At 37.3% G+C, this 16,774-nt stretch overlaps 1 protein-coding gene across 3 annotated transcripts in view; it reads left to right on the top strand.

Moving 5' to 3' along the window:
* The first annotated feature begins 13,054 nt into the window (after positions 1–13,054).
* Positions 13,055–16,774, top strand: part of LOC128865323 (uncharacterized) — a 62,096-nt gene continuing 58,376 nt past the window's right edge. For all 3 annotated transcript variants that reach the window (XR_008454785.1, XR_008454786.1, XM_054105523.1), the window contains exon 1: positions 13,055–14,921. Coding sequence is in view for 1 of the 3 variants with exons in the window: in XM_054105523.1 (XP_053961498.1) it covers positions 14,897–14,921 (25 nt within the window). In the remaining 2 variants the exon portion in view is untranslated. The remainder of the gene's footprint in view (positions 14,922–16,774) is intronic.

Below are 16,774 nucleotides of genomic sequence, written 5' to 3'. Positions count from 1 at the left end.
TATCAAAAATTAAAATTTTGACTATTCCTTCGATCCATACCTAGGTTTTTCGATTTCAGATAATCCAAACTGGAGATATTTTGTCCACCGCCGAACGCTTTTTTGGAGGACGCTTGGGTGATCATCTGCAGGAGCCGTGCACTTCAATATTTTCACTAACTTTACGTCCTATAATTAACTTTAAAGTATACATTATTTGAATAGTTAAAAATTGTAATCGTTCTTTGTAAAAAAATCTCAAAAAAACGTAATTTTTCAGCCTTACAAGTGTATATTATCCCTTATGGCATCCACAGATGATAGCATTTTTCGCCCAGTCCGTAATAAACGTGCACGCTTATAGCGATGAATGATTGCAAAATAGATTTTTATTCTTAATGTATTGTTTTTGTATAAATATTTACGTAATATGGGTTTCATTATTACTTCTGTTGCATGGTTTTTTGGGAAAATATTCAGAGTTTTTTTCATCTTATACGATTTTTAAATTTGTAGAATATATTCCCAAATGGCGCAAGTATTTTTTTGGAATAGAGTGTACATGCCATTCACCAGCCAACCACGCCATTAATGAATCATTACTCGTTACAATTTCATTATAACATTTATTCGTTGTACGCTTTTTCTCTGATGTTTTTTTATTCCCCTTGATGTGCACTGTCGCAATTACACTTTATGCTCTTCACACAATTCAATTCAATTTTGTTCTGTTGTTCTATATTTCGTGTTGAAATTTGCTAATTACGTTAAATTTCTGCTGCCCGTGCAAAGTTTCTTGCCAAATTCTCATTCTGCTCGCGATTGTGTCATCTGCGCTCGAAGCAATTGGTGTCGCCAGTCAATTTTTAATAATAACACCAACATTTTGAGTAGTATGAAAAAAAATTATTATTTGTGAAACTATTAGCCGAATTAGCTAATTTTGTGTAGTTGGTTATTGCTGAGCTGCTTATTTTAATATTAGAGCGGTGGTATGTAAAAATACTGGCATAAGAAATAAATACGACACTTAGAGTAAGTCGAAGTAAGATCTAAGTAGAAAATGTGAACGTCGGCAATAGCTAATTGAAGCATGAATTAATTGATCGCATAGGGCATTAACAATCCTATGGGTCTTCCCATGATTTTTCAATACACAGCCCACGACAAAGGAAGGCACATCATTAGTTTGCTTAGTTTTGACTACTTTTCTCTTTGTTTTTTTTTTTGCATATTTTTTAATTAATTAATTTATGTATTCTTAATAAATCTAGAGTTACAGTGTATCACTAAAGTAAGTATGCAGCGATGATTTCACCATGGTACAAAAGAAATAAAACTCAAAAGTAACACTACGAAAACAAAATACAATTTTATTTATTTTTCAAAGTCTTATATACACATTTACAACAAAAAATAATATAAAAGTAATTCTTGTTTTAGCCAGATCGGCTTAATATGAAAAAAGTCTTAAAATCACATCACAAAAATAAGTATGCATTCAATCAAAAACCGAAATCAAGAAAAATTTTTAAAATTACAATATAATAAACTGTTAATATTTCGTTGGATAGCCTTTACTCTTTTTGACAGCTTTTAACCGCGATGACATAGAGTTTACCAGGTTCTGAGTCGCAGAAGTTGGAATCTTTCCCCATTCCTCCATAAGTGCTTTCTTTAGGTCATCTTTGCCTTTTATTTTATGTTTCCTTATTTGTCTGTCAAGATGTTCTCACAAATGTTCAATAACATTCATTGATGGCGATTGAGGTGGTGTTTTTAATTGCTTTGGTGTGTTATACAGCAGCCATTCTCTCACAACTAGAGCAGTATGCTTGGGGTCATTGTCCTGTTGGAAGACAAATGATCGCTCAAGCCCCAATTTTAATGCACTTTGCTTCAAATTATCCTTCAAAATGTTGAGATAAACAGTTTTGTCCATTATCCCTTCAACCACAACCAGATTTCCTACACCAGAAGCCGCCATACAACCCCACACCATTATTGAACCGCCACCATGTTTAACTGTGCCGGTCATGTTTTGAGGATCGAGCTCTGAATTTGCTTTTCTCCATACTTTTTCTCGTCCGTCGGAACCAAAAATATTAAATTTACTCTCGTCAGAGAAAATAACGGTATTCCAAAAGTTTTGGTCTTTGGTTCCGTGCAGTTTTACAAATTCAAGTCTTTTCTTTCTGTTAGTACTATTTACAAACGGCTTTTTACGGATGTTCCGACCATGGAAACCAGTAGTATACAAAGCACGACGAATGGTTTGGGGGTTAGAAGTCTTGCCAGTTTCCTTTTCCATTTCAGCCTATATTTTATTTTTTTGTTTTGGGGTTTTTCTGTACCTTTCGTACAATTATCCTGCGTTCTTGCTCCGTGAAAATTTTCGGGCGACCAGTTCTTGGTTGGTTCATGGTATTACCTTCTCTTTTAAATTTTTCAATAATTTTTTGTACCGTGGCGTTGCTTTTATTAACATCTTTTGCAATTTGGCGTTGGCTTTTATTATCTTTGTACAATTTTATTATTAAATCCTTCATATCTTGTGAAAGTTCTTTGCCTCGAGGAGCCATGACCAAAATTTTAGCTTGAATTCACTTTATAACTTTAAAAATAATTCGCGCTTACACAACGAAACAAATTTGATGGTTTTTGTTGCAAATAAATCACATAAAGACTAACGAAATACACAAATTTGCGAACTGCATACATACTTTTGTTATTATACAATACCTTATACCGGCTAGAAGAATTTTGATTTCTTAACGATAATAGTTCAGACTTGTCTATATAATTCATTCAGTGGCAATTTCCTTTATTACATCAACTTCTTTCTTGTTCCATGCATCCGAACATAAGAGGCATAGACAGTTCAAACCGGCTCCAGAGAGAATAAATCACTACTTCGCTGGTGTTTAGGTGGAATATAAAAATAAATCGCTTTAAAAGAAGAGAACAGTCAATTCCAGTGTAAGAATCATCATAACCATTAGCACTACAGTCTTGTGCAGACTATTGCTTCCACCTATCAGTTATTCGAGGCTATTGTTGTGGATTCGCAGAAATGAATACTGGTATAAGACTGTCAGCCTTAGGATGAGTATCATCAGTACCATTTGGGAGAGCCAGATGCCTCTAGGAGAGCCAGTGAATTCCCATTTCTTTTGTTCTCTTTCATTCCATTGGGGTTTCCCACTTTGCGAGGTACCCAGATACCCTTGCTGACGTTAACAGTTCCACCGCTAGAAGGATTCAAGTTGGGAAATTGACAGTAAGAGGTGATCAACATCAAGGCGCAAGATCAGTATTCAAGTTCCTCATTACTTCCCTTTATGAAACGACAGATTCTTTCACCGTTCACTCCTTTTATTTTGTAAATACTTCAAATTTATTAAGACACCATGCGAAGGAATCGGATCAGCAAAGTTAAGTGATTTGAGAGTGAAACGAAGAAAACTCATTTAAATTAAGTCAATCAAGTCTATTACAATGGCAAACTTGGTGTGGCCTCCAACTAAAGACAGAATATTAAACTTACATAGATTGGATGGGCGAAATAAATTATAACTTTTGCGTGTACGAATCAGTAAAGTCAGAACCAAAGCATCGGATGAAGACAAGAGTAAAATATGAGTTAGAATTTATACAAATTTAAATGACTCTTCTTCTTTTTTTTGATTGGCGCGATAACCGCTTACGCGATTTTGTCCGAATTTAGCAAAGTACGCCAGTCGTTTCTTTCTCGTGCTAACCGGCGCCAGTTGGCCACACCAAGTGAAGCCAAGTCCTTCTCCACCTGATCTTTCCAACGCAGAGGACGCCTTCTTCTTCCTCTGCTACCACCAGCTGGTACCGCATCAAATACTTTCAGAGCCGGATCTTCTCAAAGGTCGAATGCAGCTATATCAACAAAAATATGGTGTGTTACATTCAGATCCGAAGCTTCATTCATAATGATGATACCTATAGAAGTAGAATATAGGAATATTCCAGTGCCAATGTTGAAACAGGTCTCACGAGGAAGTAATGGACTATGAATAAGTTCGTTTCGGTTTTACAACAGATGGCGTAACTTGATTATTATTCCATCGATCCACATTTCCAAACATTCATTGGAGAGCTACTGTCGTAAGGCACAAACGTCAGTATAAGTTTTTTATTTGAAGCGTAAACAACAATATTTTTACCACACTTGAAAATGTCGAATTTCGTGCCAAATAATGTGTTTTTGCGGGGAATTCTTCTTCATTATTTTAATATGAAGAAAAAAGCAGCCGAAAGTCATCGTATCTTGGTGGAAGTTTATGGTGAGCATGCTCTATCTGAGCGAACGTGCCAGAAGTGGTTTGCACGCTTTAAAAGTGGTGATTTTGGCTTGGAAGACGAAGAACGCGAGGGTGCGCCGCCAAAGTTCATGGATACCGAATTGGAGGAATTGCTCGATCAAGATCCGGCTCAAACGCAAGAAGAGGTTGCAAAAACTTTGGGAGTTGATCAATCAACCATTTCCAAACGTTTAAAAGCCATGGGAATGATCCGAAAGGTAGGCCATTGGGTGCCGTATGAATTGAAGCCAAGAGACGTTGAACGCCGTTTTATGGCATGCGAACAACTGCTTCAACGGCACAAAAGAAAGGGTTTTTTGCATCGAATTGTGACTGGCGATGAAAAGTGGGTCCATTACGACAATCCAAAACGTCGGGCAACGTATGGATACCCTGGCCATGCTTCAACATCGACGTCGGCGCAGAATATTCATGGCCTGAAGGTTATGCTGTGTATCTGGTGGGACCAGCTGGGTGTTGTGTATTATGAGCTACTGAAACCGAATGAAACGATTACGGGGGATGTCTACCGACGACAATTGATGCGTTTGAGCCGAGCACTGCGAGAAAAACGGCCGCAATACGCCGATAGACACGACAAAGTTATTTTGCAACATGACAATGCTCGGCCACATGTTGCACAAGTGGTCAAAACATACTTAGAAACGCTCAAATGGGATGTCCTACCCCACCCGCCGTATAGTCCAGACCTTGCGCCATCCGATTACTATCTCTTCCGATCGATGCAACATGGCCTGGCTGACCAGCACTTCCGTAATTACGATGAAGTCAAAAAATGGATCGATTCGTGGATTGCGGCAAAACCGACCGAATTTTTCACAAAGGGAATCCGTGAATTGCCAGAAAGATGGGAAAAAGTAGTAGTAAGCGATGGACAATATTTTGAATATTAAATTTGTAACCATTTTACGTCAATAAAGTTTCAAATTTCGAAAAAAAACCGCACGAACTTATTCATAGTCCTATTAGATTATTACCTTACCCAAATGCTTAGTAGTCATAGATGTTTTAAAGCGTACTCTCATAGCATTGGGTGTGAAAAGTCTCCGTACTGCGAGTAGTGCGAACCACTAATTCCCACTTTTCGTAGCTCCTTGTTTCAGTGGTCTTGAGGAAAAACTAGAAGATAACCTCGCCTGTAGCGTCACGCCAGAGAAGAAGTTATGCAGTAACTCTGGTACAGGGAGTAGGCGAGCCATAGACGCGAACACCAAGACAGTATAGCGGGAGACTTAGAAACCATCCGTTCTGTGATATGGACAGGGACATGATAGGTGGGAGCGTACAGATCTAACAGGGATTGCTCCCTCGTGGAATGATTTTAACAATGGGTGGTAACAAACAGATCCTACAATATTTTTGACAGTAACGCTCGTTGAGCCTAGTGCTCAAACCGCCTCCCGACACAATGCAGGACGGTAGTACCGGGCGGATCGACACGAACGATGGAAGTTTTGGGGCGGGTTAAAATATTACACTGACGGGGATAGTTAAATTATTAACACAAATTACTACAACAACATGGCTTTCAAGCTGTTAATTTTTTGTTTATGCCATTTCAACGTTTTTGTTTTAAATATTGCACAAAGATTTTCACTTAGTCACTTATTTTTCATTTTCTGAGAACTCAAATACTCCCTAAGGTTCCTGCTTTAATTCATTATTTCTGCTAGAAACAAAACAATTTCATGAATAATTATATTATTTCATTTCTCTTACATGCTTTTATGTATGCATACATACATATATTCGTATATAGCTAAAATAATTATAAATATTTACATGTACAGTAGGAAACAAAATTGAGTGCATGAGGATTGTTTTTTTAATATTTACAATGTTTTTATAGCTAACATTTTTTTGTTATTTTTTGTGTTTTAAATATTGTTAATTGTTACTAACACCATATAAATGAAGGCTTCAAACTTCATGCAACACTTAAAAAAATTCAACATATTTTCGTTTAAAATTTAAACTTTTTAATGCGAATTTTTAGAAAAATTGTATTCTTGCAGTTTTATAGCCCATTAAGTTTTGGTGGTGGAAAATTTTAAGCGCCTAAAAATCGCTTGAATTTATTTTTTCGGATTCAAATGTGCAAGAGCGTTTGAAAAAAAATTTAAAAGAATGAAACTGTACTATAAATTGTATTTCTTATATGAAAAAACCGGTAAAGCCGTTGCCAAAAAAATCATTTTTTTAAGTACACGCAATTTTTTTAACGCTTAAAATACGCACTTTATTATATCAAAATTGTTTCTAACCACATAAAAATCAAATAATACTATTCAAAGAAAATATCCGTAGCTGTAATGGATATTTTCCACTTTCGTAGAATGAAACAGTTTCAGGTGCTGTTTTTTACAGTGATTAAAAGTCTCGAAATGTTGCGAATATTCCTCTGAATAAGAAATCTTTGGTAATCTCCCTTAAAATTTTCTGATAAATATTTTCATAAATTTTTTGGTCCTAAAATATCCTACTTATACGTTTTTTTTATTTTGACTGCTCTTAAAACGACGTCAAATGGAGCCGAAAAATAATAGTCAGAGAGTTAAAATGCTCCACAAGAATGATTCCCGTTAATTCCTATATAGAGTTGTGATAATAAAATTTTATTAGATATCGGCTTATAAAGATTTCATTCACTATTTATCATATTTCACAATAAAAAAGCGTAGGCGCGCTGTACTATGGCTTTATTTTACAAAATTATAGCGAACTTTTCATTTGAGAATTTTTTGGGGCTTTACAAATTGTATGGTAGTCGTATCTTTCCTGTTCCAACTAAAACATCTAAATTGAAGATCTCAGAAATCTTTATCATAGCTTAATAAATTTCAGTATAATAAAGTGCAAGTTTGAAGTTGATAAAAACTTCCAATGATTTTTATCATTTTTTCCCTAATGGTATTGCGTCTCCATATAAAAACGTGCATTCGTTATATGGCGAAAAGTAAAGTCGGTTTAATCGCTTAAGAGACAATGCGCATTAAATATCGCAATATATTGAGTAAATGACTTGATCCAGAAAAATTAAAAGAGTTCCGAAATTTATGTACAATATATTGGGTTTTTCGGAAAGTAATTTAGTTTTTTCCCGACAGAGGATTCTATTGTGATTTTTCACAGCTAACTTCACACTTAAGTCGCATTGTCACTACATGTATTGACAGCTGATATAGCAAGGCTTGTGTGTGAATAAGTTCAATTGATTTTACGCTGTAGTTTTAGGTCGGTGCCCTTTTAAATATGGAGAGTAATAACCAGCATTTTCGTCATATTTTACTTTTTTACTATAGAAAAGGTAAAAGTGCTGTTCAAGCCAGAAAGAAATTAACTGATCTGTATGGAGAAGATGTGTTGACAATACGCCAGTGCCAGAACTGGTTTGAAAAATTTCGATCCGGCAATTTTTATGTCGAAGCTGCAACACGTTCTGGCAGGCCGGTTGAAGCTGACAAAGACGCGATAAAGGCATTAGTTGATGCAAACCAGCGAATAACAACACGTGGGATAGGTGAGAGGTTAAATTGATCGAATTCCACAGTTTATGACCTCCTGAAAGACCTGGGCTGAAGATCGTCTTTCATTTTCACCACAAAAAAACGAATTACTTTCCGAAAAACCCAATAATATTAAGTTTACGTGCCTTGGCGTTTTTATGTGGAATTAACTGACCCTACAGTGCAATTAATAGGACAGACACGCTATATTTTGATATTGTGCTGCCCTATTTCCCAATTTTGAAGCAACTTTTATTTTGTATATATTTTTATATCCTTGTTCACTCCGCTGGGGAGCATAGGGCCTCGATAAGACTCTTCCATTGTACATGGCTTTGGGCTGTTGTTTTCGCGGCGTCGCATATGATGTCGGCATTTGCTGGCTCGCTCAATATCGACCTTTGCCAAGTTATCTTTGGCCGATCGCGGCTTCTGTTTCCCTGCGGGTTCCTGTCCAGCGCCATTATCATGTTGCTATCTGGTGTTTTTCTAAGTAAGCGATCTATCCATCGCCGTTTTCACCGTTTGATTTGCTATAGGATGGGGTCCTCATTCGTTGATCTCCACAGTGCGTCATTACTGATGGTGTTTGGCCAGAATATTCTGCAGAAGGCATTTTGTGATGACTGATTGTAGCCTCTGTGTGATGGTGTTGGAAACCAGCCATGTTTCACTTCCGTACAACAATACTGACTTCACAAATGGGCTGAATATTCGCAGTTTAGTACGCCTGTATGCCTGGATATTTGCGAACTCGCCCATACTGTATGTATTAGCCCGAACGCCGCCCTTACTTTGTTTAGCCTGCAGTTGACATCTTCATCTGTTAGTGATAGTGCAGCCAAGGTAACTGAAACTTTCGAAAAATTCCACCGGGCACTCGCCAATCAATATATGTCTTGCTTTATAGTAGTTGACTGTCTTAGCCTTCGTGTCGGCGATGTCGACCTCCTGTCCGACAGTGCGTGCCAGCGTGACAAGTATCCCCGCCTTCGCTTGCATGTCTGTGAGTTTCTGAGAGAGGAGGCAGATGTCATCGCCGAAGTCCAGATCCTCAGGATGTCTGGTGAAACTCCATATGATCCCTCTTTTGTGCAGGGTAAATTGGCTCAAAACGTCGTCTAGGGCGAAGGCGAAGACAAGGGGCGACACGGGACAACTAAGTTTTACCCCTCCGTTGGTGTGAATGGGTCGCTGATGTTGCCGTTGTGAAGCACTGTCAGTTCGGAAGTCTAATAAAGAACTTTGATGAGGCGGAATATCTTCGCGGGAACTCACTTTCTACTCAACGCCACCCATATTGAGTCTCGTTTGACTGTGTTGAATATTTATTCTTTAAATATTATAAGTATAAGCATTTTGTCAAATAAATTTTGTCATTTTAAATTAAGAATAGGGTGAGTTCTATTTTATATTTTCTAGCTTTTTAATCTGCTTTGTTTTGAAACCATATTTCTCATCAGATCATCTCTTGCGGCATGCGCGGTCCGTAGGTTTTCATCAATCGCCGAAATTCCTGCAGCCGTATTGTGGCAGTGATTACTTTTGTGACGACCGCCTATTTTTATGCGGCAGTGCGCGGTTGACTGCGCACACTTAGTATTGGCAGGTGCAAGCGAATTCAAGCGTTTTTTATATAATAATTTTTTTTTCCAATTATTCAGTAAATTTTCATTCACTTTTGCCAACTTTTAATATTTTTATTTTAGTGTTTTATTTTAGCATTTTTTTTTTTTTTTTGAAGTTTGAATATTTTCACTGTGTCTGTGTAACGGTATTTACGAGTATATAGTGCAAGCACAAAAATCTATAAAAAACTGCTTTTATTTTGGTTTTACAGCGTCTATACGCTGCCGCCTTGTACACCACGTTCCAGCGCAATCGTGTGGAACAACTGGCAGCTGAATGGAAAGGGGAAGCAGCAGCTGAATGGATCGCTTAGAAATTGTAATAATATTTTCATATTTGTATAGATTTTATGGCATTATTTTCCTTCATTACTTAGTTATTGGCGTGTGCCAACTTTTTATGAATTATTAGAAACAATGATGTGTTTGGTTATATAAAGTAAATGTCCATATGCTTGGGATTTATTTGCCGTTAGCGGTTAGCCGTTAGCCTTTATTTGGTAAGAAACCACCAGTTCACTGCACACTACCTTGCTAAGTCGAGCTAAGTCTTTTCCGCAGATTCCTAAGGAAACCCAAATTCTCTCATTACGCGGCGAAACCTTCTTCAGGGTCCAAATATCAGTGCCCGGGGCAAGAAGGATCTCGCGACTTTGCATGTTTGCACACTAGCCCAGAAATCGCTGAGTTGGCGCGAGTCCCATATTTTCCACGGGTTCTGAAGAGAACACCAATCCTCACATTTCCAGGGTCTACTGTCTAGCCAGCTCATCTGCCTAGCAGTTTCCCTTTATGCCACTGTGATCGGGAACCCAAATGAACCTTAGATCGATGGAGAAGTCATTGAACGCACAAAAATTGAGTCCAGGTCCCTAATTGCCGTCTGGCTGTCGGAGTAGATAATTACGTCCTCCACAGTAATTAGAGAAGTCACTCACCAATCCACTGCTTCTTTAATCAGCTACCTCCGCTTGGAAAACACTACAGTGGTCCGGCAACCTGAATTTGAGCTTGATGGGAAGCTCCTCGTAGAAAACTCTGCCACCAAACATTCCGTCCAGCTGTGAGCCATCTGCAAACATGTATGCCATGTTCTGCCACGAAATGTTGGACCCCGTTATGGCTTAAACAAAGAAAAATTAAAAATGCAGATTTTACCAATTTTCACTACTGTTACATAGTGTTTGTGCCTTGGATTTTACTTCACTTTATATCGAACCGACTTACAGATAAGCTAAAGTCGATTTCTTCTCATATTTCTAAGGAGTTAGTATTTTTATTTGAAATTGTAAGTGATATTAAAAATTGACCGGATTTTAATCTATTAATGAGAGAACAAACCAAGTCAAGTCAAGCTCCGTGGCCCATTTCTTGTTGGCATGCGCGACATAGAGCGATCTGATCCTTAGCTTGCTTGAGGATAAAGGGATGCCCTCACCTTGGGTAGAGTTGATTGTATTAAGATTAGTTCTTAGCTTAACCACCTTATCAGGCCATCTTCCCCTTCATCTGCCCTTCTACTTGTAGGCCGTCTGCACTTTATGATGCCCAAAATGCGAGAGCTAAAAGTCTTCTTTGCAATTCTGTTGGACTTCTGTTCGAAGTACGTGAACTAGCCATCGAAGACGTTGCGTCTTTACGAAGCGTTCTTTATATTAGTAGTCAGAATCCACGTGTCACATACGTTGCTATTGGCCTTATCAGGGTTCTACAGCTCTGTAGCTTACATGCCCATTGAAAGAGCTTGTTTTTACGCGGTTTGAGGTGTACTTAAGAGTCTCTGTTTGCAGCCTGCGGTCTCTCGTTTCTTGTTTTTTTTCCAAACTGCATAAAGACTCAAAGCGAATGGGTCTGGTGGTGAACGAGGACAAAACGAAGTACCTTCTGTCATCAAACAAACAGTCGGCTCACATCACTGTTGACTGTTTTGATTTCTAGATTGTAAAAGACTTCGTTTTTTTAGGAACCCACATTAACATCGATAATAATGTCAGCCTTGAAATTCAACGTAGAATCTTTCTTGCCAACAAGTGCTACTTTGGACTAAGTACGCAATTGAGTAGTAAAGCCCTCTCTCAACGAACAAAACTAACACTCTACAAATCTTTCATTATACCCGTCCTAATGTATGGTGCAGAACCTCGGACGATGACAAATCCGATGAATGTTTGAGAGAAAGATTCTGGGGAAGATTATTGTACCTTCGCACATTGGTGACGGCGAGTATCGCAGATGATGGAACGATTAGCTGTATGAGCTTTACGACGACATAGACATAGCGCAGCGAATACAGATCCAGCGGCTACGCTGGCTGGGTTATGTCGGCTTGAATGGATACAAACGCTCTGGCTATGAAAGTATTCGATGCAGCTGGTGGTTGCACTGGAAAAGGAAGGCCTCCTCTGCGTTAGAAAGATCAGGTGGAGAAGGACTTGGCTTCACTTGGTGTATCCAACTGGCGCCGCTTATCACGAGAAAGAAGCGATTGGCGGGCTTTGTTAAACTGTCGTTATGTAGCCGCTGTACAACTTAAGTTTACTTCTTGTACTTTAAGGTTTGCACTTTTTGAAATACGAAATAAATTTTAATAAAACTAAAAGGTAGAGTTCTTTTTTATTTTATAGGTAATTTTTTACTAATTTTTGTAAAAAAGTATTTAAATTGTATTATTTTGGGTTGCTAGATTTTTTAACATTCTCTTTTTGGGTTTTTTGCTAACGGCAACTAAACGGAAGTACGAAGAGGAAAGCCAGAACATAGAAAAACAAGATTTTCATTTCACGCCATTGGCAGTTATCTGCTACTAAAATTAGGCAGAAAACTGCGGTCAAAGTCCCTGGGAAGAAGTAATTATTGGCACAGAATGAAAGTTAGATAACATGTCTGACTTATAAGTGACGGATGTTAAAACTCTTTTCACATAATAAAGCATAAACTTTTACATATTTACGTACAGGCATTCATAAGCCTTTATGTGCATTATTTAATGAGCTTAGAGGGATGAGAAAGAACTACGGTTTATTTAATAATTTATATAAAAAAAAGTTTTTTGATACATAAAATTGTCTATGTGAAAGAATTATTTTCTATTAGAAGCGGGAAGAGGTCAACAAATTATTTCACAATGAAAAAGCGTTAATGATCATTTGCTTTATGGGAACAATTAGTGGAGAGTCAGAAGCGGAGCTGAGAACTGAGTAAGCAGTTGTCTCAAATGCGCTCTTTAAGCCAACTTGAAAACGGAAATAAGGCTTCCACAGCAGTGGTAAAAGTGAGACAGCAGTAGAGGCTCAGCAGTGCGTTCTCTTCAAAAGTGCACCTGTATTCCACTACGCTTCAGTGCGCTCATGATCAGGTGCAAAAGTGAAACAAATGTTGCCTACGTTACCAACGCCGGCGAGCGGTATGCCTAAATGCCGACACTACAGGTGTGCACACTCGGCAGAGCGAGTCCACTACACCACACTGGCGTCGTGCCGAATTGTAACTTGAAAAGAGCACACATAACTGTCAACGGCACAATGGTCGCAAAAGGTTACAAAAAGCCCGAGTATACTGGGAATGTGCACAAGTCGCTTAACGAAATCCGAACGTAATGGATCGGTTTGGGCAGCTCGCGAGGAATCAAAAACTGTGCGCTGGAGTTGCCGGTCGTTGGCAACTTTATTCTGTGACTATTAGATTAACCAAACACAAACAATTCGGGCCACAACTCTGTCATTTTGCTGTTTAATGAATTTGTATGCAGATCGTGCGCTGATCCGATTATCCACTCGCGAGCCGGTACCGAACTATAGACGTAGCAGCAGTACACAAATTGAAGAGGCGAGCGCGTCGACAACGAGTGCTGAGCGCTGTTGACGACATCAACGGGGTGAGCGTGGCTTGCGCCCCTGTCTCGTCTTGCCTGCTCTATATAAGTAAAATATACTTACCTGGCGCATTGGCCACGTTTGCTGTGATCAGTTGAACGTCAGCTAGCAACTAGATTGGTTATCAATCGAGCGTAGCGGACAACTTGGATTGTTGGGCCAACAATTTTAGCTGTTCACAAAATTGTTTGCTAAGATTTGAATTTTTGCAGTCCATATCAGACTTTCAGCCATTGTGTCATTATTTTGCTGAACAATTTAAGAAAAAAAGTGTTGCTAACCAGCCTAGGAGCTTCAGTGTTAAAACAAAATTAATTAAAAGAGTGGTTTTAATAGTTAAAATTCTAAAGACTTGCGACAAAATGAAATAAAGCATTAACAAAAAAAAAACAACAAAAACACTTACTTAGCACTCAGGTGCAAATTGAAAGCAGACTAAGCAAGTAGTTCGAGTAGCGAAAAAATGTGATCGACTGAGTTGTGACGAGCTGGAATGACAGCAAGCAACCAGAACAACACAAAAATTCATTTATTTATTTGTACAAGTTCTGTTGCTTGGCAATATTTTTCGAACTGTTAACAAAAACCATAAATCAAAGACAACAACAAAGCAGTCAACTGAATAACACAGCCTCAAACACACAGTTTCAGTGGGCCGGCAAATGAATCGAACTGGCAGAAGGCAGCTGAAACTTCAGTGCTGAAAGCAGACAATCAACGCTAGTGGCATTTTTATTTGCATAGAAATTAAGTGGCAGTCACTAAAAGCAGCAAAACAATCAAACGTTAGGCGGCGGTACGCTAGTCATCTAGTCACACGATCAATTTGAGCGCTGACACAACGATGGGAAGTTCCCGTCAAAACACACAAAAACACGAATATGTTTTTTATTTGAAATTTACATTTGAACAAAAACGAGAAAAACACAACGCATTTATTAGTTAATTTTAGAATTATCGTTCAAATATGAAAATTCTGGCATAGGCGATATTTCTTTATATGTAAAAATTGCCATTTGGCTATAAAACAGCCAACTTTACCGCTTGCGTTGACACTTAAAACCAAAAACAACAAATATGCATATAAAAATGTAAAATGCGCAAAATGCCAACGAACTTTGAGCGTTACAATCTCCGGTAACTTTTACCTAACCACTAATTTCCATACATATAAATAAAAATATTAAAAAATATGTATGCAAATATGACCTCATTTTACACGTACGTACATACGTATGTATGTATGCGCGTATTGCATGTCCTCGTGCATGTTGTTGTAACCCACTTGAAATGTGAGCTTATAAAATTTCGTAACAGTTCATATCATTTTTTATACGTACATATCTACTTGTACAAACTCGTATATGTGAGAATGAGAGTTCCTACCGAGAACTGTCAGTTGGCTCCTGTCATAAAGTTGACAAAAAATTGAGAAGTTGTACACATCTTTTTGGTAGCCTGCCGTCAATATTCGTTGAGTGTTGTCCTTGACTGAAGCTGGTGTGAAATTTGAGCCAACGCGCCGAAAAGTTGACGTTGAAGAGTTTGGTTGGCGGATGCGCATATGGGGCATATTTTGTGGTGAGTCTCACTAAATACTTTAATAAATTGCATGTATTGGCTGATCATAATTAATTACTGAACGGAAAACGTATTTTTATGTGCATACAGGCATAGGACTTGACCTATGCTTTCATTTATTTTATTCATTTCTGATTAAATTTATTCCTTTGTGATTAATTTTATTTATTTATGATTAACTTTATATATTTCTGATTAATTTTATTCATTTCTGATTAGTTTTAGTAATTTCTGATAAATTTATTCATTCCTGATTAATTTTATTCATTTCTAATTAATGTTGTTAATTTACGATTCATTTAATTCATTTCTGATTAGCTTTCATTTATGATTAATTTTATTTATTTTTTATAAATTTTATTCATTTCTGATTAGTTTTTTTTCTTTTATGATTAATTTTATTCATTTCTGAGTAGTTTAGTTCAGTTCTTTAGAAATCTTCAAAATTAGTTTTTTTTCATTTCTGATTAATTTAAAAATTTTAAAAATATAAAAATAGAGCTGCTAATTAAATTATTTTAAGGTATGCCAATTTAAGTGTTTCTTGTTTTATATTTGAGCTTAAAAATGCATACCTTCTAAATATATATTAAAAAAGAAATTTAAGCAGAGCTTAAGAGCAGTCAAAAGAAATAAGCTAGAATTAAAAATAGAAAATTGCAATACGTAGGTTTAGCAATTAAAAGCTAAGCACAGTGTGGCGAATTGAAAAATGAGATGAGGGAGTTAACAAAGAAAAAATTAAAAAAAAAAAACATGTGAAAAGGCAGCAGAGCAGACATGAAAAATAAGCAACAATTGAATAATTTGATCGATGCCGAGAACGCAGCCCGCAATCGGCCAGTCGACGATTAACAACTACCAGCGATGTGAAAAAAGTGCGTTTGCGTTTGTTGTTGCGCATGCGTGCGCGCCTTTTTTCTGAACGTGCGTTCTGTGCCCGTCTCTTTTGCAGCATCATTAAAAATAATTTGTAGCACAACGTAATCACACTCGTACATTTTTTCCGCCTTCGACCAGATAAACAAGTCAATAAACGATTAAAAAATGAGCCAAAGAAAAGGACGCTGAGAAAATGCTCACGCGCCGACCAAAATAATAGCTCACAAGGTTTTTTTCTTTTCAAGAACACTTTTTCTGTTGTTTTTTTCTGTTCTTTGAGAATTATCCTACAACTTTGTTGCTATTTGTTTTTGGAGATGATTTTGTTTAGTGCTCAAGCGCACAAAAACAAGTGCATTACTGTAGGTACATCAACACATACATGCACAATTGTGTATGTGTGAAAAAGAAAAATTACGGAGAGCCGAAATCGAAAGGCCACGAAGCAAAAAAAAGTGATTTTTTGAAAAAATGAAAAAAAGATGTTTTAAGGAACTAAAGAAATGTTTTAGTTCGAGGGTGAATGGAACAACATGTAATTACCGTGCGTTTTGTGTGCGAGCGGTCGCAGGTACAGAAATAATTTCCATTGTTGTTGCCTGCCTTATTTGCCGCTGATCAGATTTGTATTTGATAAATGCGTTTGCTCTTTGTATTGGCCATTCGTCATTTCGATAATGACAGTGACATCATTAATTGTAACAAATGTAGAAATCACTGGAAGAATGGCGTTGAGGTAAAGAGATGCCACATTATTCGGTATTAGAAACGAGAATTAAAGTAGAGAGCGACATGACAGGTGCATGTCAGGTGCTGCAAGTATTTTGGATAAGATCTGAAAACTGTTTTAAATTTGCTGAAAATTTATTTGTAAGTTTGAGTGTAATAAGAGGTAAACTGAAAAATTAAAAAAGAAAAACTATTAATTTTGAAATTTGTTGAACATTTTTGTAACAAGAATTGGGGAAGAC

The sequence above is a fragment of the Anastrepha ludens genome, chromosome 5 (genome assembly GCF_028408465.1).
Source record: "Anastrepha ludens isolate Willacy chromosome 5, idAnaLude1.1, whole genome shotgun sequence".
Taxonomy (NCBI): Eukaryota; Metazoa; Arthropoda; class Insecta; order Diptera; family Tephritidae; genus Anastrepha; species Anastrepha ludens.
This window is presented reverse-complemented; position numbering and strand designations above follow the sequence as displayed.